Source organism: Crocuta crocuta, unplaced genomic scaffold, assembly GCF_008692635.1.
Source record: "Crocuta crocuta isolate KB4526 unplaced genomic scaffold, BGI_CrCroc_1.0 scaffold118, whole genome shotgun sequence".
Lineage (NCBI taxonomy): Eukaryota > Metazoa > Chordata > Mammalia > Carnivora > Hyaenidae > Crocuta > Crocuta crocuta.
The window spans coordinates 7157111-7182983 of record NW_027551558.1 but is presented as its reverse complement, the minus strand read 5'-3'; the positions used below and the strand labels follow the sequence as shown (position 1 = coordinate 7182983).

Genomic DNA, 25873 nt, shown 5'->3' with positions numbered 1-25873 from the left:
AATGGCCAGGTTTTGTATTTGTTTCTATCTTTAGCAAAGCAGAGGCTGTACCCACACTCACTGCTAAAACCCAACTCTGCAGCATTCCCCTGTCTAGAGAAACTTACACCCTGTTGTTCAGCTGTTTGGCTACACTGCTTGGACCCGGCACAGGATCCTCAGGTTTGCACACAGGATTAAAGTTGAGACCCTTCTGCATGCTGGACTGCTTGGTGTACAGCTGATAGGGAATGTAGGACAGGAGTCGCCCAGCTTTGATGCTGAAACAAAAAAGTAAAACCAATTTAAGAGTTTAATACTTGAGGAAAATAAGCTTCATGAAAAATCAATGTCCTTAACAACAGGAATTTTTCACCAACTATGAGCCAATTGTTTTCCTATTTTATTTCTTCTCCCTGTTTTAGTGGCCCTAATGCAACATAATCTTAAACACTTAAGAATAAGACATTCCACCCATGAAAAGACACACATCTAAACTTTTAAAAGTTAGTGGCTAACAACATTACGAGGGGAAAAAGAAATAGAGAATAAGATGACAAAACTCCCAAGTACGAGCTCAAGTAGTCAATATTCCATAACTTTAATATTTACCACAATTCCCCCTCAAAAAATTCATATAGAATCATCAAGACTTTTGGGGCGCCTGGGTGGCTTAGTCGGTAAAGCGTCCGACTTTCGCTTAGGTACATGATCTCGCGGTTCGTGGGTTCGAGCCCCGCGTTGGGCTCTGTGCTGACTGCTAGCTCAGAGCCTGGAGCCTGTTTCAGTCTGTGACTCCCTCTCTCTCTGACCCTCCCCTGCTCAAGCTGTCTCTCTCTCTCTCTCCTAGAAATAAATAAAACATTTAAAAAAAAAAATTAAAAAAAAAAAAATCAAATCTCATCTATTAAGTTTTTTCCAGAATAACTGAAATGGATGAGAATTCCCAATTTCCACACCATGAGCTCAGGAAAGGGGATAAATGACAGTTAAATAAGTCTACGATTTCTTGCCCTTTCTCCTACATGGTACAGATTAGTTTTTTATTATAGATACTGAGAGTAAGCTATTTGTTTCTGAGGTCCTGGAGACTGAGAATGTATTTTCTGATAAAATACTACCTATAAGTCATTAAGGAATCATCAGAAATGTGTCTGTTGGTTAATTAGCCAAATAAAAATAATTTTACAAGAACTCTGTAATACTGTGAGAAAAAATGTAAATGACACCAATTTTTTTTTAAAAAGCCAAATCTACACCATAAAACTAGTCACATACATTTTGTATAAAGAATAAATTGAGGCAAGATACAAAAACAGAAGAAAAATGAAAGAAATCATGAGATGAAATTGCAGTCAACTTTTACGTAAGTGAGCTGAATAAGCACTCAGTTAATGTAATTAGAAACAATGTTTTAGCCCATGTGAAGTATGGGCTCTTCAGAGCACCCTAAGTACATGACAGACGTGTTAACATATTATAGTTTGGAAGCATAAAAAAAAAGGGCAGTTTGGGAGCGAGCCAGTAACCCCCAGCAGGGGACCCTGATGAGCTGGCATAAACCGCAACAATCATCATCTCTCCCTGCCAGCCGACTGGAACCTAGACCTAGGAGGAAGGGTTCCCTGTTTCAAGACTCAGCACAAAATGAAGAACAACAAAAACAAAATCAGCCTTAGTAACTTAGGACAGTGTTTTAACACTGCTCCACGACACCGATCAGGCTTGAGGAAGCAGTGGGGTGAATCACACCAGCTTCTCATTAACTATCTTACCCTTCAAATGTCCACATTAAGTCTGAAGAAAAGGATTATGGCCAAAGTCTGAAAATTTCTAACCTATAATATACTATATAAAAGTATAAGATTTGCAAGATAAAGGTTTCAGTAAAATAATCTCATACCTAAAACTTCTCCATTAAAGGACTCCCTTGCCTCTTGAAGAAGTCATGGCCTTATATTCATGCCCACCTTAAACTCGGGTTTAATGGCACATACACAGACACAAGGGAATTCTAATCAAAGCAAAGCAATCACTCAAACACTTAGAAGTGGTAGTTGGTGTTTAAACTACTCAAACCAAAAACAGGAAAACTAATTAAAGAAAAGAATATCATGTATCATCCATTAAATAACAAATAATGTTTAAAAATTTTTAAGTACAATAAAATATCATACAAACACTATTGAGAAGAGATGAACAAGACTGGGATTACAGTATGAAAGAAAAGAATACTGTGATTGACCAAAAGTATTCCATGCTAGGATGTGTAGACACTGGGCATTTATATTATATATTAGGACATATGCGCAGATTGATCCATTTCCACAGGGGCCAGCTCATCTATATCAAGCTTAATTAAATGGCAAAGAGCAGACCCAATTAGGAGTCAGAAATATCTGAATTCTGAATCCTGCTGTTCTTGGGTAAATCAGTTAGTCTTATTAGCTCTGCCTTCTCATATATAAAATGAAGCAACTGGCCATATAATAAGAATGTCCAAAGTAACTTCAGTTATTTAAAAACAGATGATTAAGCCTGACTTCAAACTAAAATAAAATCCATTCAGGTGAACTTTAAAACTTATAATTGGCTTAAATTGCATTTTTGATTGTATTCTCTCTCTAGTTATAGTCAAGGCAAGAAGAATAGGAATTTTTTTTTAAAAGCTATAATGGAAACTACTACTTTCTAAGCAAATCAAGTTCCACTTAGTAAGTGCCCTTTTCAACCCACTTACCTACCATTTCTGGACTTTAGCCATTCCCTCCAAACTAATATCCTGAGATCAAAGTTCTAGCCCTAGCATGATGATAGGATTGTCTATACATGACAATACACAGCACGAGCCTGGAATGATGTGAACTTCTTAAACTGAAAACTGCACAGCTCCTTTCTTAAGGAAATACACAGTTAAAAGTCACGTTCATTGATCTGATTTAATGAAGGGACAAAACAGCAAAAGGAACTGGTGGTATGTTACAGGGATTGGCCATCAACCCCAAGGTTTAAAAAAAACCTTAATCTCTAAGATACATTTGGTTTTCTGAAAGCCAAATGCACTTTTGGGGTGCTTGGGTGGCTCAGCCGGTTAACTGTCTGACTCTTGGTTCAGCTCAGGCCATGATCTCACGATTAGTGGGATATAGCCCTGCATCAGGCTTCATACTGATAACAGAGAGCCTGCTTGGGATTCTCTCTCCCCTCTCTCTGCCCCTTCACTGCTCAAGCACACACGCTCTCTCTCTCAAAATAAATAAAATTTAAAAATCAGTGAATAAGCAAATAACTAAATATGCACTTTTGACATTTCGGAATTTATTTTCTAACAATTGCTAATGTTTACAGAATAAAAATAAAACAAAGGAACTTCTTCTGTATTATGCCTCTAACAATGTGCCAGGCACTGTGCTAGATAACTGCAAATTATTTCTAGTTCTCACATAACCATAGCATGTCAATATTAGCCTTCTTTTACAAATGAGGAGTTTAGTATTTTCGCTTTTAATTTTCATAAATCTGACAACTACTCATATATATCATATACAATTTCAAATATAAACTCACTGACGTTATGGCTCATTGCCAAGGTTCAGATGACATATTTAAACTTAAGAATACCTCGAACTGCTCCAGTACTCCAGGTCCACAATACCCAGATCTTCTTATTTCCTCTTATCATGTACTAACTTTTAACACAGGATATAATTTACTCATATACTAAAAATATTTTTTATCATGTTTTCTTCAATAGATCCCACAGGTTCCAAGAGGTAGGGATGGGATCTGTGTTTGCTTCACTGATAATTCCCAAGTACACAGAGCACCACCTAGCTCATCAGAGATGCACAAGCATTTACTGAATGAATACCATGCTTAGCCAATCCCATCCCATCACTGTTTCCTGGTGCTTACCTGAGTCATCTCCCCTAATTCCTGGTAGCTGAGGTTGCAAGAACACTAACACACTAGGCTACCTAAATTATCAATGTGAGGTTAAAGACTACACTAGTGTTGTTTAAGACATTATTTTTCACTCTTAAGATGCAATGTAAGTGTGTTTATAATATAAAGTATTCCAATTTTAAAAACTTATTAATTTAATTAAAAATTAAACTTACCTTTCCACAATCCATTCTGGCCGAATTACCTTTTCCCCCTTTAATTCTTTAATTTTGGCATTTGGAAGATTTGTGGCAATAATGTGTGTTGTTTTGGATCTGGAATAATACACATGGTATTGGCCTCCATGCAACATCATTAGCTTTCGCAATTCCTCAGCAGAAGGATCTGTAAAATTAGTATTAAAACGCGTTAAGAGTTTTTTATATAAGAGCCCTAGCTGAATGATCCCTTAAAAAGCCCAACTTGAGGAACACCACTGATTCACTTTCTCCTGGGCTGTGTTGTCAGTAAACAAAATTGGGAGGTAAGTCACAAAGTCATAAGGCTATTTTGCTTTAGCACATCCTCTTCCCTGGCTACTAGAGACAGTCCACCAATAAAAAAGCACCTATTGCTAAGAGATGCCCAGAGTAGATAGGGACTTCAAGTAATAAATCTAATACTAATAACAGAGCAGGCACTTTAAACTTTTGATCACTGTTGCTACATGACCTTGATGCTGGTTATCTTAGGCTTTAAAAAATTAACAAGTATAAAATCATTCATAGATCAGTTTACAGAGACTCCAGTTAATCTTACACCTTCCTCCTTCAGAGTACAATAATGGGTAAGTTGCTCATACTTACTATGAGCAGACTTACTATAGAACTATTAAAAGGCTTTACCCCTATGAAGCTTAATTTTTATTTATTTAACATTTTTTAATTTATTTTTTGAAAGAGAGAACAGGGGAGGGACAGAGAGAGGAAGAGAGAGAGAATTCCAAGCAGGCTCAGCACATCAGCAGAGCCCAAGGTGAGGCTCAATGTCATGAACGATGAACCTAATTCAAGAGTCAGATGCTCAACCAACTGAGCCACCAGGAGTCCCAATAATTTTTAATTTTATTTAAGAAAATATTAAAAAAGTAAAAAGTCTTACTCAATTTCTTTCTTTGTTTTGTAAAATTTTTTTAATGTTTATTCTTGAAGGAGAGAGAGACTGAGCATAAGCAGTGGAGGGGCAGAGAGAGAGGAAGACATAGAATCTAAAGCAGCTCCAGGCTCTGAACCATCAGCACAAAGCCCAATGCAGGGCTTGAACCCACAAACTGAGATCATGACCCGAGCTTAACTGACTGAGCCACCCAGGCACCCCTCAATTTCTTAATATGAACTTGTGCCAAAACCAAAAAATAAAGTTCAACACAAAAAAATACAGAGAGAGAGAAAGAAACATCTTTTTCAATTTTGTTTCAAATTAATTTTTCTTAATTAAATCATAGAATCAATGTGACTTACACTTCCCATAAAAAGTCAGACTCACTAAAGTTATGTTATGACCAGTATTACTAACATCACATTAAACTAATTATTTTCAATAACTTGTTTATTCCACCTATTATCCTAATGAAAGCTCTAATCACACCTTCCTCAAAACAGCTGGGAGGGGGGAAGTAAGGGGGAAATGTCACTGGAGGCTTATGTATTTACTTTGTTATTTAAGCAACAGATTTTCATAAGCTCAAACAATACAGGTCAAAGTATTTAAATAGACACTTTTATTATGATAACTACATATTTAGGGGAGTTTTAGTCTTTAGAAGAAGAAAAACACTAACAAAGGACATTTATATAGATATGCCAGGTTTTATCAAGTCTTGGTAAATTCTTATAGTGTAGAATTCATATGATGCTACTGATTACATACACTACTACTGTCCAATAGAAATATGTGAACCACCAATGAAAGCCACATATATGACTTTTTAGATCTATTAAGTTACAAATGTTACTAAAATTAATTTTACCTTTTACTACGTTTAAGAAGCGGACTAGAAAATTTTATCATTTCGACATGTAATCAACAAAAAAACTAATTTCACATTATTTTTTTTATACTAAGTGTCTAGCACATATTTTACATTTACAACATGTCAATTTAGACTAGCCACATTTCAAGCGCTTATTAACAAATGTGGCTAGGGGCTACCTAAATTTAACAGTGCACTAAAAAGAGAAATGAAAACTTTTAAATAAAATTCAAAATTCATAATGGAAGGTTTTCAGGGCTTAAGGATCACAAAAAGTAGAGCATCACAAGAAGTTAATGTAAAACAGTAAACATTAAACAGCTAGCCAGTCAGAAATCTATAGTTTACTATTTTCTTTCCCTAAGATTAAAGAATTTGGCTGACATAATAAATAGAATAGTAAAGGCTAGATACAACATAGTAATATGGACAAATACCAAACCCAATAAAAAGCAAGATAATGCAAAAACGTATTTACAAGTTAATCTACAACTTTCCTAAACCAATTCTAACTGTATTAAATGATTTAAAAGAAAACAGGCTCACAGAACACATTACTTTTGTATACACATACTTGTGAAGGATGTCCCCTCGACAACTTGCTCTCTAAAATCAAAATGCTGCAGAATTCTGGAACTGGAAAACATGGACCTACTGGATAAAGTTGAGAAGGTTCCCTGAAGTCCAATTCTGCAATTGCAAACTCTTGCATATTTTTCAGTGTGAGGTGGACAATGAAAACCAATCTAGTTAAAAAGTAAGATCACATGAACTCTGGTGTCAGAATGACCTGGGTTTAATCTTGGCTTTAACATTCTTTATCTTCATGACTTTGGACAAGGACTTAACTCCTTTAAGCTTTATTTTCTTTGCATATAAATAAGTTTGGCACAGAGAAAATGCTCAATATAAAACCTGTCATTATAAATAATAATGACAGAACTCCTTTCAAGTAATGTATGACATGAGGATCCTGCCCTAGACCCTACAAAAAATGGTAGAAGACACACATATGCTGACACTCGGTAGCCCTAATTTTTCAAACATAGACTTGCTACTAATGCAGTAAGGACAGTAGCCAGGGACGACTCCACCAGTCCAAACAGCCTGGCATGCATGGTGGCTGCCCTTATTTTCATTGCTGATATTTTTTAAATAGTATTTCTCTCTGATTTTGTTTCTTCAGCAGAACATACTCCTACATTAAGGGTTCAAAAGAATATTAACAGCTCTGAAGATGTACACAATAAATTCATTTTTGTGCCTGATACTCTTTAAATTCAGATATGGGCTAATTAGAGAAAAATGTTTGAGAGATAGTATCCAACCCCATGAAATCTCTAGGACACTAAATTCTGTGTAACCCCATTCCTGCAATCTACTACACCAGTTAATTTTCTTCATACTACTGATAACAATCTGAAATTACCCTATTTGTTTACCTGTTTGTTGCTGGATTTCCCCCTGGAGCATGAGCCCCTTGAGGGCAGGAACCTTGTCTGTTTAGTTCACTTTCATACGTCAGGCACAAAGCAGGTTTTTTTTGTTTTTGTTTTTGTTTTTTACATATTTACTAAATAAATTGGCATCTCCCAAGCATCAAAGACTCCTGCCTGGAGTTTTCGCCCCCTTAGCAAAAGTGGAGCATAAGCAGTATTACCACTTTAATTCTCAAAATATTTATTCAGTAATTCAACAAATTAGGCCATCATAGCACAAGGTCCAAAGAGAGACTGAGTGCGTTCAAATCCTAGCTCCATCACTTGCTAAGTTGTGTGAACCTCACGCAAGCTAAGTAACTTCCCAGGGCCTCACTTTTCTCATTTGTAAACTGGGAATAATAGTGCCACAGAGGGCTGTTGTGGAATTAAGAGCTAAAAACTGTACCTCCTAAGAAAAGTGCCATGCGCATATTAAGAATTATGTATCAGCTGTTACGAGTATTATTATTGTTCCCATCTCTTATCCCAAAATCAGAAAGGAAAAAACTCTTATGGCTGAGGCTGCTCTCTACCTACAAATCACTAAATTTTTTCAATTTGTAACCCCACCTATAAATCCTTCTCTTGTTGCCCACCCTCCAATACCTTTTCCTTCAAGAAAGTCCTTGATGTACTGGCAAAAATAAGAAAAGAAAATGAAAAACCAAACCAAAGTTATGTTCAGAGAAATTTTACCCCCCAAATTTACAACTGATGTTACCCTCTAGAGAATTTCAGAACTCCTTCTAGAGAATTTCAGAACTAAAAGATCTTTAGAGATCCAATAACTATTTCATTTGCCACATTGGTATAAATAAACTTAAGTTAATCCAACTGGACCAATTCAAACAGTAAACAAAATTATCCCTCAACCCTCACTGTGCATCTTCACTGAACATTTATTTTTAAATACAGTAGAATATAAAAAAAATTACTTAATCACTGACAAAAATCATCACCATAGATTACCAATGATGTCTTGGGTGAAGATCCTTTAAATAAGAGTATGTCTCTGAGGCTCAGCAGCTCCCAAAAATAACTACCAGAAGGAAAAAAAGCAAAAAAAAAAAAAAAAAAAGCACTGGCTCTAACAAATGATTAATATTTATTTGTTTATTTATTTATTTATAGAGCACATGTACAAGCAGGAAAGGGGTAGAGAGGGGGAGAGAGAAGGAATTCAAAGAAAAAGGCACTGATTCTAAGAAATGATTTTTTAATAATTATTTATTTACAGAGTACATATGCAAGCAGGAAAAGGGGCAGAGAGAGACAGAAAGAGAAGAGAAGGAATATCCAAACAGGCTCCATGTTGTCAGCACAAAGCCCTGACGTGGGGCCCAATCCTATGAACCATAAGATCATGATCTGAGCCCAAATCAAGAGTTAGACGCACTACCGGCTGATTCACACAGGTACCTCAAAAACTTTTTTATAAAGGTACACATGCCAATCAAATTATTTCCAAAGATATACTAAATTTTTCAGCAAGCAAATTACTGTTCCTAAGTGCACCTAAAGTTTTTATAAACAGCATCAACTTAAGGCAGATTTATAGGAAGAAAAAAAAAAAAAGATCAGAGAGTTTAATTTTCCAAAGTCACACACAGCTAGTGCGATAGCTACAATTTAAGTCCAGGTTTCTGTCTCCAAAAACTCATACTTAATAAGCCTTAAGATGTGCTACATTGGATAGGAAAGACCTGGTTTCCAGCTGCAATGTGACACTCAAAAGTCATGACATCTTGGGCAACTGACTCCTCCCCCTTAGCCTCAGTATCCTCATTACAAAATGAGAGACTAGACTAGTTGACATTTGATTCCTTACAAAGCTACTGCATAATTCTATGTACTAACCATTATCTTCAGCAAACAAAACTTGAAGACTGTATCAAAAATTTGTGAAAGAAAGCAAATGAAGGAGGAAGAGAGAATCCATGTGACAGTACAGAGCCTCATGTGGGCCTCAATCTCACAAATCGTGGGATCATGATCTAAGCTGAAACCAAGATTCAGATGCTTAACTGACTGAGACACCCAGGTGCCCCAGCTTTTTAAACAGCAAAACCCTATTTCACGTGAACCCTTACCAAAAACAAACAAACCCAAATACCAAACAAATGTAAGAGTAATATAAGACTTTATTTTGAAAGTTCAATCTGTAACATATACTATTATTTTGCATTCCAGCACAGTAGTGAGAAAATCCTGATTTTCTCTATTAATATTTTCAACTAGTTAAAAGAAGTTATATTCCAAGGTCTATGTAAATACTACACAACCTAACAACATTAATATTAATAGGACTATTAATATTTTCAACTATTTAAAAGAAGTTATATTCCAAGGTCTATGTAAATACTACATAACCTAACAACAAAAGGTACAAAACATTTCTAGTAAATGGTATACTTGAATATTTGTTTCATATATCTGTTTTTAGTGTACTTTAAAATACATATCATTTTAAGACTAAAACCTTTCAGGTATTTTTGAACTTAAGTTAATAATCTATTTAAAACAACTAGCAGCTTTAATTAGGCATCCAACAACATTTATTACTTACTTTATCTGGAGACAGGAACCTTATTTAATCATGAGTATATCCTCAGTACTGATATTTTCATTTTTTTTTAAATGTTTATTTTTGAGAGTGAGAGAGAGAACGACACAGAGTGCAAGTGGGAAAGAGGCAGAGAGAAAGGAAGACACAGAATCCAAAGGGGGCTCCAGGCTCTGAGCTGTTCCCACAGAGCCCAATGCAGGGCTCGAACCCATGAACTGCAAGATCATGACTGGAGCCAAAGTTGGATGCTTAACCGACCTAGCCACCCAGGTGCCCCCTCATTTCAAGCATATATCACTGAGAATTTAGTAAGGATTTCACAAATGCTTTTTTTTTTCTTAATACAAGATATTCTATCAGACAAAAATTTCTGTGAGAACAGAGAGCTGACAAACATTTGACTGAGTTGAACCTGGAAACTAGGATTTGATATACAGATAAACAGAGGAAAATTGGTAAGCAAAGTTACTAAGAGGGAAAAGATGTGGCCATAGAGTTGAAAGCACACTTTCAATGAATTAGGAATAAACTAGTTTGAGAGCTATAGGATGAATTCGCCTCGGGATCACACCTAGAGGACATGGCAGGGTTTGAATTTATGCTCCGGGGTCTTAGAGAAAGAACTAGGACCACTGGATGGAAGCTATAGGGATGCACGTTTTAGCTCACTAAAACACCTGCACCAAAATAAACTGGCTTGCCTCCCAAGACAGTATACCGTCACTGGAGTCACTGCAAGGGGTGAGTGGTGGCTTGTCTCTAACTCAGCAACACTGAAGAAGCAATTCATAGAAGAGACAATGATTAACTTGAAGATTTAAATTCCCTTCTAATCCCAAGATTCTGAGTCTGTGCTCTAAAACAAGGATCAGCAAACTAAAGCCCTTGGGCCAAATCTGGCCCACCTGTTTTTGTAAATAAGGTTTATGACATACTACTCTCATTCATTTAAATACTGTCTATGGCCGCTATGAGGGCTACAACAGCAGAGCTGAGTAGCTGCAACAGAGAGTACATGGCCCACAAAGTTCTGGCACTTCACAGAAAAAGTCTGCTAACCCTTGATCTAAATATACAGCCAAAGACTACTACTTTATGAAACCAAAAACAAAATACAGTATTTGTTCTAAATATTTCTACCATCCATTATTTCAGATACTACTCAGAGAGGATAGGGTAGTTTATGCTACAGTAACATATGACCTCAAAATCACAGTGACTTACAACAAAGGTTTATTTTTCACCCATGAAACATTTCCATCCTCTGCTCCATCATTTCCATGGAGCTGTGGCTCCATGCCATCTTAACTCTGACATCCAGACTGATATAGCAACCTCAATCTAGAACACTGCCAGTCATTGTGGCAAAAGAAAAAGAGGGTAAAATGAGGCACAAACTGACTTTTAAAGCTTTATCCCCAAACTGATCTATACCATTTCTGCTCACATTTTGTGAACAGGAAGAGGAAGCAGATTTCAGTGAACAAAAATACAATCCACCACATAGCGTACTTGAAAATATTTACATAAATGCAGGGAGCCACACCAGCCTTGCTGGATGACAGTAAGAGTGAGGAAATGGCAGCGTTTGCACAGCTCCTGCCATGAGAAACAAAAAACTGATACCTTCTTCTGCTACTGCTGGCTCATGTTGGAAATGAGTCTGCTGGTATTGACCAGGCCTCACAATATTCCAAATCAGACCAGTATTCCCCACACAGATTCCTCATGAGGAAAAGTATATTCCTGCCTTTTCAAAAGAGATTTTAGATGAAAGCACTGTGGATGATTGTCAAAAGGCTCTTTCTATGGGCCTTGTAGACCCAAGACTTAGATAATAAAGGGGATTAAGAACACAAGAGTTACAATTGAGCCTGGCCCGAGACAAAGAGCCTAATTTAGAGTTAAGGAACAGATAAGGGCAGAACTTAAGTTAATACTTATACCTTTTCTAACTGGTGATGTATGGCAGTCCCTTCCCTGAGGCCTACTTTCTGCAAACCCCTTCCCTTACATTGGCAGGTGGGATGAGGATAGATAAGAGGAGCTAAAACATAACCCAAATACAAAGGCCGACACATTTAGGGCCTCCACAGGTGTTTACACATTTAGCATCAAGTCAAAAAAGTTTCCACAAACAACTTATTAACCAGTTCAAAATCATTCGTTCTCTTGTGAGCCAGACAGAATGACTCCCAGCCTATCTATACACCTAACCTATGACCTAATCTTAGCATTATTAGCTTAGAACAAATATGTATGTCATCCTGTTTTTCACTAAGAATACCATGTTATTTCCTTAGTTGTAAGATTTACTCAACTTCACTATGACTGGAGTAGTTCTGCAAGAATACTTCTGTAAAACCTGCTTCTGTACATTTTCCAAAGCATCTTATCACAAAGAGTTATCCATTGTAAAAATTCCTTTTTCTGATGTCAGGTTATCATTTGACCTATGAATAAAGACACCAAAACCAACAGGACAGAGATACCTGCCTGGTGATCAGAAAGAATCTCGGGGCTCTTTCATTCTATCTCTCACCGACACCATCCATCCTTCAGGGACCCTGGACTGGCTGGAGTGGGTCTCCAGCACATAAATAATTTGTTTTCCTTATTTCTACAACCTATCTTATCAATAGCATATATCAATACTGATAATCAGCCTAAAAAAAAAAAAAGCAAAGTCACCTTAGTAATTTCATGTTTCCTAAGATAAATAATATTTTTTTTTTTTTTAATAGTTTATTGTCAAATTAGTTTCCACATAACACTCAGTGCTCATCCCCAAAGTGTCCTCCTCCATGCCCATCCCCCCCTCCCCCCACATCCATCAGTCCTCAGTTTTTGTCAGCATCTAAGATAAATAATATTAAAGCTCAGAATTAAAGATTACTCTCTAATATAAAACATGCCTACAATAAAAAATACAGGAAACAGAAGAAAATACATCAGTCATACATAGTTCTATGCCCCAAAAAAGAGAACACTGTGATATATTTGCATGTTTTTTCCTGTACTTTGTTCCTCGACTTCTCATTTTACATCCTACCCTTTCTCATTTACCAGAAATGTTTGTTATAAATTATCCATAGTTATCTTTTGAATTGTTTTTTAATGCTTATTTTGAGAGAGAGTGCGCAAGCAGAGTGTGCAGGGGGGGAGGGGCCAGGAGAGAGAGAATCCCAAGCAGGCTCTATGCTTTCAGTGCAGAGCATGACATGGCTTGATCTCACGAACTGTGAGATCATGACCTGTGACAAAATCAAGAGTCCACTGCTTAACCAACTGAGCCACCCAGGCTCAGTTTTAAGTTACCTTATAGATGGTATAATTTATAACTAAATTTCTATTGTTATACAATGCTGTGCTTTCAAACAAAACAACATAATTATCTTTTATATTAACTTAAATTGGGAGACTGATGAGGCTTATGACCTTAGAATATACTCTCAGAAGAACTGAGCCTAACATTCTAAGAACAAAGCCTCCTCATGTATTTCATAATGCCATTTTCCAAAGCAAGTATACCAACTTATACTCTTGCCCCATCAATGAATGGGTTGGCTATTTTTATCCTCCGTATTGGTATTAGGTATATTCACATAATAATTTTTTGAAATTAAAAAAATTTGCAAAAAACTTATCCTGCTTTCTTATACATTTTTCTAATAGTAAAGGTGAACATATTTATATGTTTGTAACCCAGGTCTATTTCCTGAAATAAATGGTTTTTGAAATCTGCTCTTTGATCTACTGGGATCTTAATGTTTTATTTCTTATGATTTTGAATGGATTAAGCTTTTTGCCAGTCATCCAATTTTTTGAAATAAATTATACTGAATAATTCTACCCCCTCCCCCATTTATCTGTGATTCTTTATAACTTAGAATATTTAAAGTAGTGCTTAAGTGCTAGGCTGTTCTAAGTGATTTATAAATATTAACATAGTAATTTATAATGAAGGATACACAAATGATATCTAATTTACATACCAAATTTATATACACAGAATTTATTTCTGAGCAATTCTAAACCATGCATCTGCCTATTCCTATACCAGTCACGTTGAGTTTTAAATGCTTATAGCCTTGTATAATAGATTTTGACAAGTCAGAGCAAGTTCTCTCCTCATTGTTCTTTTTCATCATTGCCTTAAGGTACACTGTTGTGGGGGAAATAAGATGTAAGTCAGATAATTTGCTGTAGCAGGTTGGCTAATAATTAATGGAATTAATAAGGAAAAAGTGTTGGGTTTGAAGAAGTATTGCTGTTGTAATAAAAGGATTTCTGGCATTCTAAAAACCCAAACTATTCACCAGAACTTCTTATATAAAATAATAATGGGTGTTCTTAATGACAACGAAGGCACTCTAGGATCCTAAAGTATCTTCTCAAAGTTTAAAATTATTCCACAATAATCCTGTTAATTTTACAGCATTCTATAGAATGTTTTGAATGCAACTGAAGTTCAGAACTAAAACCAACCCTAGTAAGAGACAATCACACACAGTAAAAGTAGAAGGCATCTATCACAGGACCACAACTTAGGCCTGATGTTCTGCAAGTGAAATCCCACTACAGTATATAATTGCTACAGAAACACATGAAGAACATTCTCATGTCTCTAGGCTCATTTTAGAAGAACAGTTTTGGTTATCTGGTTAAAACAAATTCTAAAAATAGACTTTAGGAACACCTGGGTGGCTCAGTCCATTAAGCAAACTCTTGGTTTCAGCTCAGGCCATGATCTCACGGTTCATGGGTTTGAGCCCCACATCAGGCTCTGTGCTGATAGTGCAGAGCATGCTTGGAATTCTCTCTCTTTGACCCTCCCTTGCTCACATCCCCTCTCTCTCAAAATAAATAAACTTAAAAAAAATTTTTTTAGCATCTTGCACAAAAGCTTTCCTTGATAAATCTCTAATGAGAAAATATTCATCATGCGCACCATTTCATTGTATATATCCAAAGAGCTTGATTAAATGTTGGTTGTGCTACATACATGGTAGAAAGAAGTAAACCAAATGGCTGCATACACCTCCTTTGGTCCTACAATAGTAATATCCTTCATTATTTCATTATTTCATTTGAGTCTCACAATCCTATAAATTAGAAAAGATAATTTAGCATAGTTACTGATAAGGAAATAGAAAAAAAGTAGGTGACTTGTCCATAATCACAGAGCCATTGTGCAGACCCTTTTTGTCTTCTGACTCCTAACTTTTACTCTTCCTCCAGTAGCTATGCTTACTCTCCTGACTCCTTTCCTCCCTAACTACCTTAGAGTTACCACATTCAGCTATAAGCCACATACACTTAACCAAACAAAAACTGAAGAAAAGATTCAAAAGCCTAGAGGGTCTTGAGTAACTATCAGATGCAAATGTCTATTAGACACTGGCAAAAATACAGTGGGTGGCATAAATAAATACAGTTAAGTCTCTCTAATGTTAGAGGTTAAATTCCTACATCTCTGATTTACAAGATCAGAGCCTCACAGAAAATGAAGGAAGATATGTATATATAAAAAAAATTCTGGAAAGCATACTTTTCTCAATAAAAATTAGGTTTTTCACCATTAAATGGGTCTCTTTTCCTAAGCTATCACATTCATATGTTCAGAAAACACCAAAGTAAGGTTATTAAAACTTTCAAACAAATCCTTATCACTTGAAATGTAAGTCTGTCATACTTGCATACTTGTTCATTTTGCAATGCATGTCAACATATTTGCCTGCCCACCTGTTTTTTCACAAACCTCAGCAGTGCCAAAGCCATGGTACCTGGTCTTTTATCTACATACTGAAAAAAAGCACAAAATAACCAGAACACCTCATGCCATAGTAACTGTCCTGATCCCACTGCACAGAAGAGAGCAATTACAGTTCATGAGATATAATACTAGCTCACTCTCAGAGCTTTCACCAAAATAGACATGCTCAGGGCCTATCTCCCAGAGATTACAATTCAGTAAAAGACTACAATGTGGCCCATTTCTTAATTAAAAGCTATAAATTCAAGAAGACTGAGCTAAATTAACATGAATGAAAAGATTTTAACCTTATGATATACAAATACAAATCCTGTTATTCACTCATTTACTCAACTAATATTTATTAGCCATCTTACAATGCACCAGGCAAGGCTCTAGGCCCCTGGGATACAGCAATGATCAATTAAGACTCATGTCTGTGCTCCATGGTACTTCTATTTCACTGGGCAGACAGAAAATAAGTCAAATAAATGATACCAGTTCAGGTACAAACAAATTCTATAAAGAGAAATAAAGGTGGACAAGGGGTTGCGAAAGCAATTGAAGGGCAAGGTACACATAGATATGTATGGTCAGGGAAAGTCTCAAAGGAGGTGACATTTGAACAGAGATGTGAGTGATGAACACCTGGGGACATCAGATGGAATAGCAAATTTAAGGCCCTACAGTGCTACCTCTGATCCACGTTTGGCTAGGAGCTACTACATAAAATGGACTTTCTGATTCCAAAAAACTTAAAACAAAATATAAGACCTGATAATATAAGACTCAGGTGTCAAAATAAATGTTTCTAGCAATGCTGCTATGAAATTTAAATACTATGGATTGGCTGAGGAAAGGAGGCAAAATCTAATTTAATCTGAGTCTTAATGGATGAATAGAATTCCATTTCACAGTAGTGAGGAAAGAAGATTTTCCCAAGAGGCAAAAGCATAAATGGAAGAGGAGAAACTACAAAGAAAAAAACCAAAATATCCGAATAAGCCCAATGACCAAAATCAGAGAATATAAAGGGGAAAATGCACATTACTATCAGGACAAGAATGCCTTTACCCTCTCTCATTTAGAAAATGCTTCTCTGTGGGGATGAGCACTGTGTGTTATATGGAAACCAACTTGACAATAAATAAAAAAAAAAAGAAAAAGAAAAAGAAAATGCCTCTTTATCCAAGACCAGCTTAAAAAGTCAATCCCTCTATGAAGGATTCACTAATTCTCAAAGGCAGTAACTTCTTTTCTGTGTTGCAACCCACTTTCCTTTGTACCTAACTCTCACAGAATCCACATTCTTCATCCATCCCACATTTCAAACCATCTCTGTTCAAACATAGTTCCTAACACACAAGCAGCATAGAAAATACATTTGTTCGGTCAACTAAGGTGAAATAAAATGAGATGGAAGGTCCACAGATTGGAAAACTCAACAGAGTAAAGATATCAACTCTCCTTAAATTGATCTACAGGCTTAATGTAATTCCTATCACAATCACAACAAGGTTTTTTTTTTAAATAAACAAAGACAACCTTATTCTAAGATTTATATGGAAACACACTGAACCTAAGAATAACTAAAACAATCTTGGCAAAGAAGAAAATGGAAGCAATCATTCTACCTAATATTAAGGCTTACAATACAGATCAAAACCATGTGGTATCAGTGAAGAGACACACATGCATCAATATAATAAAACAGAGAACCCAGAAACAGACCCAGATATGTCCAACTAATTTTTGATAAAAGTGCAAAAGTAATCTAATGGAGGAAAGATAGTGTTTCAACAAGCAGAGCTAGAGCAATATCCATAGGCCACCAAAAAAATAAATAAAAATTAACTGAAAATGAATCATGCGCTTAAATGTAAAACATAAAACTATGAAAATTTTTAGAATAGGTGAAAATCTTTGGAATCTAGTATTAAGCAAAGACTTGAAATGAAGAAATATATAAAGAACTCTCAAAACTCAACAGAATATAAAAGAAATTAGAAAATGGGAAGATATGTATAGGATTTCACTGTCAAGGACATACACATAGCAAAAAGACATACTGAAGGATGCTCAATACTATTAGTTATCAGGCAAATACAAATTAAAACCACAATGAGACAACACTACACATATCAGAATATGTAAATTAATTTAAAAAAACAAAAACAAAAAAACAAATTGTCTGTTTACCAAACACTGGTGAGGATGCAGAGCAATTGCAACACAAATAAAAACCACAACGAGATAGGACATACCTATTAAAATGCTTAAAAACCACTAAATGCTAAAAAGAATGTAGAGAACCGGTAATAAGTTACGAGTCACTAAAATAGAACAGCCACTGAGAAACCATTTGGCAACTTCTTGAAAAAAACTAAACAGGCAAATACCATATGTATGACCAAACAACAGACCTTATATTCACACAAAACCTACACAAATGTTCAGAGCTAAAAGACAGAAAATTATCCAGTTGTTCCTAAAATTCTTTTAATGTTTATTTTTGAGAGAGAGAAGAAGAGACAGAGAGAGACAGAGCCTGAGTGGGAGAGGGACAGAGAGGGAGACACAGAATATGAACCAGGCCCCAGGCTCTGAGATGTCAGCACAGAGCCCCAGGCTTCAAACTCAAGAACAGCAAGCTCATTAACCTGAGCTGAAATGAGACAGTTAACTGAATGAACCACCCAGGTGTTCCAATAATCCAGATGTTCTTAAAATGGTAAACGGTTAACAAACTGCAGAACCCTCATACAATGGAATACAACTCAGCAGTAAAAGGGAAAAAACTACTGATATATACAACTTGGATGAATCACTAGAATATTATCCCGAATTTAAAAAGCCAATACTTAAAGGTTACATACAGTATGTTCTTTTTATGTAACATTCTTGAAATGAAAAGTCTAGAAATAAAGATCAGCTTAGTAGTTAAAGGGACTAAAATAGGGCTGAGAGCAGAAGGGAAGCAGGTATGGCTACAGAAGGGTAGCATGAAGAATCTTTGTGGTTTGGAAACATTCTCTATCTTGAACATATCAATGGCAACTTCCTGGCTGATACTGTCCTACAATTTAAAAGATGTTACCATTGAGATAAACTGGGCAAATGGTTCATAGTTATCACTGTATTATTTCATATAAGGCATGTAAATTTACAATTATCTCTAAAGAACTTAATTTAAAAAAAAAAAAAAAAAACCAGGATGGAAGGTGAAGAAGTTAACTTTGGCAGGGAAAAGATCCTTTTTGGGGGAAAAAAAGAGAACTGGGTTGACAGAAGCACAATAGTCAAAAGATGTAGATTCTTTAATCTCAAATTCAATGTTAATTGGTTTGCAAGAACAGGAGTCACCAAAAGAGAAGTGCAGGTGGCACACCTGGGAGCTTTAAAGGAATCAAGAAAACTTGGAATGCTGGGTGTTTGCATGGCTCAAGCATCGGACTCTTGGTTTTAGCTCAGGTCACGATCTCAGGGTTCATGAGTTTGAACCCCATGTCAGGCTCTGCACTGGCAATGCAGAGCATGCTAAAGAATTCTCTACATCTCAAAACCACACTGAGATACCACCTCACACCAGTCACAGTGGCTAAAACAAACAAATCAGGAGCCTACAGATGCTGGCGAGAATGTGGAGAAATGGGCACCCTCCTACACTGTTGGTGGGAACGTAAACTGGTACAGCCCCTCTGGAAAACAGTGTGGAGGTTCCTCAAAAAATTAACAATAGAACTCCCCTATGACCCAGCAATAGCACTGCTAGGAATTTACCCAAGGGATACAGGAGTGCTGATGCATAGGGGCACATGTACTCCAATGTTCATAGCAGCACTCTCAACAACAGCCAAAACATGGAAAGAGCCTAAGTGTTCATAACTGACGTATGGATCAAGAAGATGTGGCTTATCTATATGATGGAATACTACATGGCAATGAGAAAGAATGAAATCTGACCATTTGTAGTAACATGGATGGAACCTGAGGGTGTTATGCTGAGCGAAATAAGTCAGGCAGAGAAGGACAGATACCATATGCTTTCACTTATAGTAGGATTTGGAGAAACTTAATGGAGGACCATGAGGGAGGAGAAAGGGAAACATAGCTGGGGAGAGGGAGAGAGGCAAACCATGAGAGACTCTTGGATACTGAGAACTGAGGGCTGATGGTGGCTGGGGAGAGGGGAAGGGAATGATGGGCATGGAGGAGGGTACTTGTTGGGATGAGCACTGGGTGTTATATGGAATCCAACCTGACTATAATGAAAGAAAAAAATATAAAAATAGAAAAACAAAAAAATTCTCCATATCTCTCTCTCTCTGCCCCTCCCCTGCTTGCTCTCTCTCTCTCAAATAAACATTTAAAAAAGGAAACTTGGAATGCTGAAGTCTATAGGGAGCATGATTAAGAATAAATAATACAGCATTTCCTACTTGTCTTACTTCATCTAAAGCACTAACAGACTACTGCTAATTCATTACAGAGGCTGTTGATTCTTTTATCTACAGAGTATTCACTAGAACTGAAAATATTTCTAAAAAAATTATCATCATCACAATTTGTATGTCTCTATGGAATTCAACATAACGGAACTTTACTTGTAGAATTACAATAATGTAATCTAAACAGTAGTAAAAATTAATTATTATTCATATTCTAAAGAAAAGGACAGGGAAAAATAATGAAAAGGACAGGGATAAAACTGGCTCTGAATAAAATGGCTCCAAAGAGAAAATGTCTTATGGTCACACAAAAATTGGTGACAAAAGTAGAATTAGAATTCCAGATTCTCAACCGTGGTAGTGATTACTACAATTTTTATTTTCTCCCTCACACAAAGGATCTCTTTCTTATATGAATAAAGGTACCACTGGAAATTGCGGACTTCCATAACTGGCTAATGTAACAAGCAATGTTTCTTTCTTTTTTTTTTTTAAACATTTTTAATCTTTATAATGCATCTTATGAAAGTCAGTGGAACCTGAATGTTCCAGGATACTTAAGTAGAAAAGTTGAATGTTGTGAACTTTCCCAAAGTTGCACCAGCATTCATTGTGAGATAGCATTCTTAGACTAAATTCATTATCAAAGATGCCTGATAAAACTCAACCAGGAAAACACTTTCAGTTAATTAAAACTTAATTTTAATTCAATAAATATTTCTTGAGTGGTTAATGCCCAGTCACTATAGAGACACCAGGATACAACGGTAAAGAAAATGTGAAAAGTTTATCTCTCACTCTAATCCAATAAATAGGCAACTACAAAAAGATCCAATAACTGCTAAGGAGCCATAGCCCCAAAGGAGCAGAAATCACCTACCCCAGTAGGAAGACAATCAGACAAGTTAGAGGAAGTGATGTATAAAGAGACCTTAAAGATAAGTAACAGCCAGCTGAGAAGCAAAGAGGGATAAATATAACAGAATGACACAGATATTTACAGCCATTCACTTACAGTAAAGTGATCTTAAGAAGAGAGAAATTCTCAAGAGAATGAAAACTTTAGTAATAAAAGCTGATAGCAAACAGGCAAGTGATAACTGACTTTACAGATCAGAGAAAGAGAAAAATCTAAGCTGGCTATGTGGAAGCACACAGGAGTCTGTTTGGTGCCAGTGAATGCAACAGAAAAGCACGAAAACGAGGCACTGGGATCTCCAAAAGTGGGCAGGTGAACAGGTCATGAAACAAGATGTTTATGGTTTAAATTTCATTTAAGAGACCAATAAGAATTCCAGACCTCTCCCACCCACAAAGAAAAAAACTATCCTGTCCCTTCCAGGGAGTGGACTCAATAACAAAAGGAATATAGGAGGGGAGAAGTGAATATAGGGGATGAAAAAAACAGAACAGGAAGATTAAATGAAACTGTTTCCTAAAGTGTGAGAATTGTGGCCTCTTTCTTCTCCGTTAGGTTTATACACCCTTCTATAAGCAAGATTCTGGGAAATCTAACACACACACCACTCTCCTCCCTCATCAGCTCAGCTCAAAAGGACCTATGGATAATTACATTTGAAAACCTACCAGATTCCACTATACTGAAGCTCACAGTGTACACGCCCCACACATGTGTGAGGAGCTTCCATTCAGGTGGTTAAGAAAGAACACAACTTTTAACATCCTTTGGCTTTTTAAAACTTGATAAAAATTGAAATAAAAAACACAATGGCAAGTACAGATGGGATGAAAAGGAAAAGTCCAAGACTCCAAGCAGAGGATTTTATCATTTTCATATATAAGATAAAAACAGAATTTAAAACAAATGACACTCAATCCTAATGCAAATACATGCCAAAATAGGATATCTAAAAAGTAAAAAGTACTCAACCTGTATATCCATTAACATAAATGGCAACTCCACTAAAAATTGTAGATGAAGTTTCATCCTTCTGTAGAACAGCATCTGATCGAAATTGTTCCTCCAATTTCTGGACCTTGGCAGCCATGTACCCATCCTGCAATTTTAAAAAAAGGTAAATCAATCACAAGGTTATATTTTCCAACCCTCACTCCCATTTTCTTTACAGAAACTTACATTTAAAAAAAAAAAGGACCTTATTCTATGCTAGTGACCAAACTATAATGACACTGGGTATAATTATAACTATTCACCATAAGGCAAGGCAATAAAACAGGCTTTTCTCTCTGTCAACTCAATTCTTAATTATTTTATCATATTCTTATAAGTTACTTTAATAGTGAGAAAAGGTAAGACAAGAATAATAAATTTAATGCTATAAAATATTGTTCTTAACTACAAAATCAAGCAGAAGTTACACAGAAGTTTAAACCAATTAAAAATTTAGCAAGTGGTAAGAGTATATTTCCAATCGGTTTACACTATATTCTGAATACAGGAAACTTAAAATTAGTAAAATGAAACAGTTCAACAAACCAGTATAGCCCTCCATACATGTAGATAATATAATAAATGATTCAGTGGCCAAATACTGGATCTAATCACTCTACTTGATAGCAATAATTACTTTCATTAGAGAACATCAACCTCGGAAAGAATATAAAAACATTTCTGTTAAAGACCTATACAAATCTTTGAATTTAGCTACACTTTCCCTGAACAGTGACATAATTAAGCTTAATTATTTGCATTATCAATTGTTTATTGATTTTACTTTACTGATAAAGAACTATCCATTAGATCTTTAAAATACAATAATATATATCTTAAAAGTGGTACTTATTTCCTCCAAAATGGAAATTATTTTATTGTTTTTGATTATTCAGGTATTACATCCTCACTGTGGGAAAAAATTTTTTTAGAAAATATAAAGAAAATGTAAATTAGGTATAATTCTATTCACTGTTAACATTCTGGGATCTTATTTTTAAATTTATTACTAAAATAATAATATACAGGATTTATTATTATTTTAGAATATACAGGTTTTACATAAATAGGATCATACACAATAATCCTTTATAATGCCCCTTTAGTCAAGGCCATCTCAAGTTAAGAAATAAAAAGCTAAATAATGGCTGAACAGTGTTCCACTGCATAGTGATCATTTATTTGACCAATCCTCTATCTACTACAGTATATCTTGTGTTTTTCTGTTTTTCAGTATTATTAGCAATGTTGCAATAAAATTACCACAAATAAATATTTGTACACCAGAACATTTATTTCCTGAAGATAAAATAAAGTTCGGGTGTTAGAAAGTTTAAACAAGCTTTCAAATACATTGTGAAAACTCAGAACAGGTGGTATCTAAAGTGATTTACAATTTTAAAAAATGCCTTAAACCACACTCCAACCTTCAAGAAGAATGAAAAATACCTAGACAATTAAATATAATTATTCTTATTCTTTTAAAACACACCCAGTTTTCCCAGCCATCATTTGCAGCTCGCCTCCTCCCTCCACCTCGTCTCATGGTGGAGCGCCTGTATTAAGGGGGAAAAAGAAACTGTCAATATAATAACATAGTACTAACTGACATTTTATTTCAAGTCAAGAAAAATGAGAATTTAAAATAAACTCAAATATATTCAAGTTGTGAGAGTTAAAACTTTTCCCTAAGCATAACATTCTCCTGCTTCACAAGTGAAATTTGTTCCTAAAACATCCTTCTACAGATAAGTATCAGGTTTAAATTATAATTATTATAAATTTAAGTTGTTTACAGCAAAACATTTATGCACTCCTGTGCACCAAACCTAATATACACTTGCATAAAACATCACCAAATTAGACTAACATGGCCATGCTTGTTAGTATTAACTAGTATTAACAGAACCCGAGAAAACATTTTCCCTCATGAATTGCCCTCTAATGTGGCTCTTAAACTCTGTCTTTACTATCACATACTAGACACATAAGAATGCAGTCATAGTGTAATTCATCTATTACGCAAAAACTCCTAAAAGAAGTCAACTAAAACAGCACATGTAAGGGAGATTATGTAGGATTAGCACTTATCACAAACTATTAAATCTGACATTCTCCTTAAGGCTACACTTGACCCACTATCCTGATAACTTACCCAAATGACGGCTTATCTCAAGGGTTAGGTGCCTTAGTGGCTAGCAAGGTATCATATGGTTCAGAAGTCAGAGCAGGCACTAAATGAAACCTCCTTATAAAACTCTTCTAGCCACACGCTACATCTTGAGACAGGACTGCATTATCCTTCACAAAATTAACTCACCCTCTATTTAGGTTACTTTTCTTCTACTATGTAAGTTAATATCAATTAATATGTTGCAGGAGAAGCTCTGTATGTTATCCAAATCAAATTAGCTGTGATATGGTTTGAAGGATTTGTTACTAAGTGAAATCTTAAAATATGACACTTTAGACACACACACAAGCAGACATTTTCTTTCAAATATTTCTATACTTGATAAGTTGGTCAATTTATAGTTTTTCCTTGCTGACATTTATATTATGAATTTTACTGCCAGCTCTTAAAAGGAGCCTAAAAGATGTAGAGACCATCTCTTAAAAAGGGAACACCTATATAGAGAGACAAGGGACATGAGCAAAGAGCTCTGTGAACAAGAGGCAAAGTGACTGATTAATCCAGATTAGAGGATGTCAATGCTGGCAAAGAGCTGGTTTTGTTTTCAGTTTGACAAAGAGGTAGGGGCATGACTACCAATGTGCTCATTATGAGTCCCAGAACTGCCATATTTGCTAAGTACTTTTGTTTTCAAGAGGTGTACTTTGTCCAATCCCTCAAGACTTCTCCCTTATGTTAAAGGAGTAGGGGAAATGTATTAACACACAAGTTCTTGACTTCGTATTAACTTTGAATCTATATATCTGCTCTTACAAGTAAAGAGTTTGGGAGTTCTGGATGTTAAGGATGCATAGTCACAAAAATTAAAGGCAACAATTAATCAGCTAAATGAAGGTAAGTTAAAGACTATATTATTCACTGAAGATCTACTGGGTAACTACTGCAAAAGGCCAATATGAAAAATCCTAATCAGTGGTTTAATGAGGGTAGGAAAGTATGAACAAAGTTGTAAATTTAAAATTTTTTTTTAAAGTTTCTTCCTCCACTTCAACGTAAAAGCTATCCCAGACAAATGTTTAAGCTTTGAAAGAGACTGAAATCAGTAATTTCTTCCATTTCAACAAATTTGATCAAGAACAGCAAACTTCTGTTGATTCAGAATTCAAATAGCAAGATACCAAAAAAGGGAGAAAAGAAACAAGAAGCATATTTTATACATTCAAATTCTATTTTTGAGAAAACTGCATAACAAAGAGTTAACTAGGTTACTGGGATCAACCTTCCTGCTGAGGAAGAGGAAAACTAAACAAAACATTATTTTTTAAAAAACAAAATAATGAAAAATTACTGGGCTGAAATTTAGAAGATAACAAAGAAACCCTGCCAGCTCACCTATCCTCCCCACGTTGGGACAGCTTTTTCCTCGGAGAGCATGTAGCAATTATAAGAGTGGCATGGCCATGTTTTTGAATAAACCGGGCACTAAGAGAACAAGAGCTGGAATTCAAGGGTCCTCCAAGCATAGAGAAATCTCCACACTTGGGATTAGGACTCTTAAGAGTAAGTAAACTGGAAGTAGACAAATCAAATTTTGCCTAAGAATGTAGCCTAGCCTGCCTTGGATTATTTCAACCTCTGAAAGTAAATTAGACAATGCCAGACTAAAGAAAACAAATACATG

General features: G+C 35.6%; 1 protein-coding gene across 2 annotated transcripts in view; it reads right to left on the bottom strand.

The window, feature by feature from the left end:
- Window positions 1-23610, bottom strand: part of REV1 (REV1 DNA directed polymerase) — a 64391-nt gene extending 40781 nt beyond the window's left edge. For both annotated transcript variants that reach the window (XM_077749252.1, XM_077749253.1), the window contains exons 1-4: window positions 23551-23610; window positions 22038-22164; window positions 4101-4269; window positions 108-260 (exon numbers count right to left, since the gene is read on the bottom strand). In XM_077749252.1, the coding sequence (XP_077605378.1) occupies window positions 108-260; window positions 4101-4269; window positions 22038-22164; window positions 23551-23604 (503 nt within the window). In that variant the 5' untranslated portion in view covers window positions 23605-23610. The remainder of the gene's footprint in view (window positions 1-107; window positions 261-4100; window positions 4270-22037; window positions 22165-23550) is intronic.
- Window positions 23611-25873: the final 2263 nt, after the last annotated feature.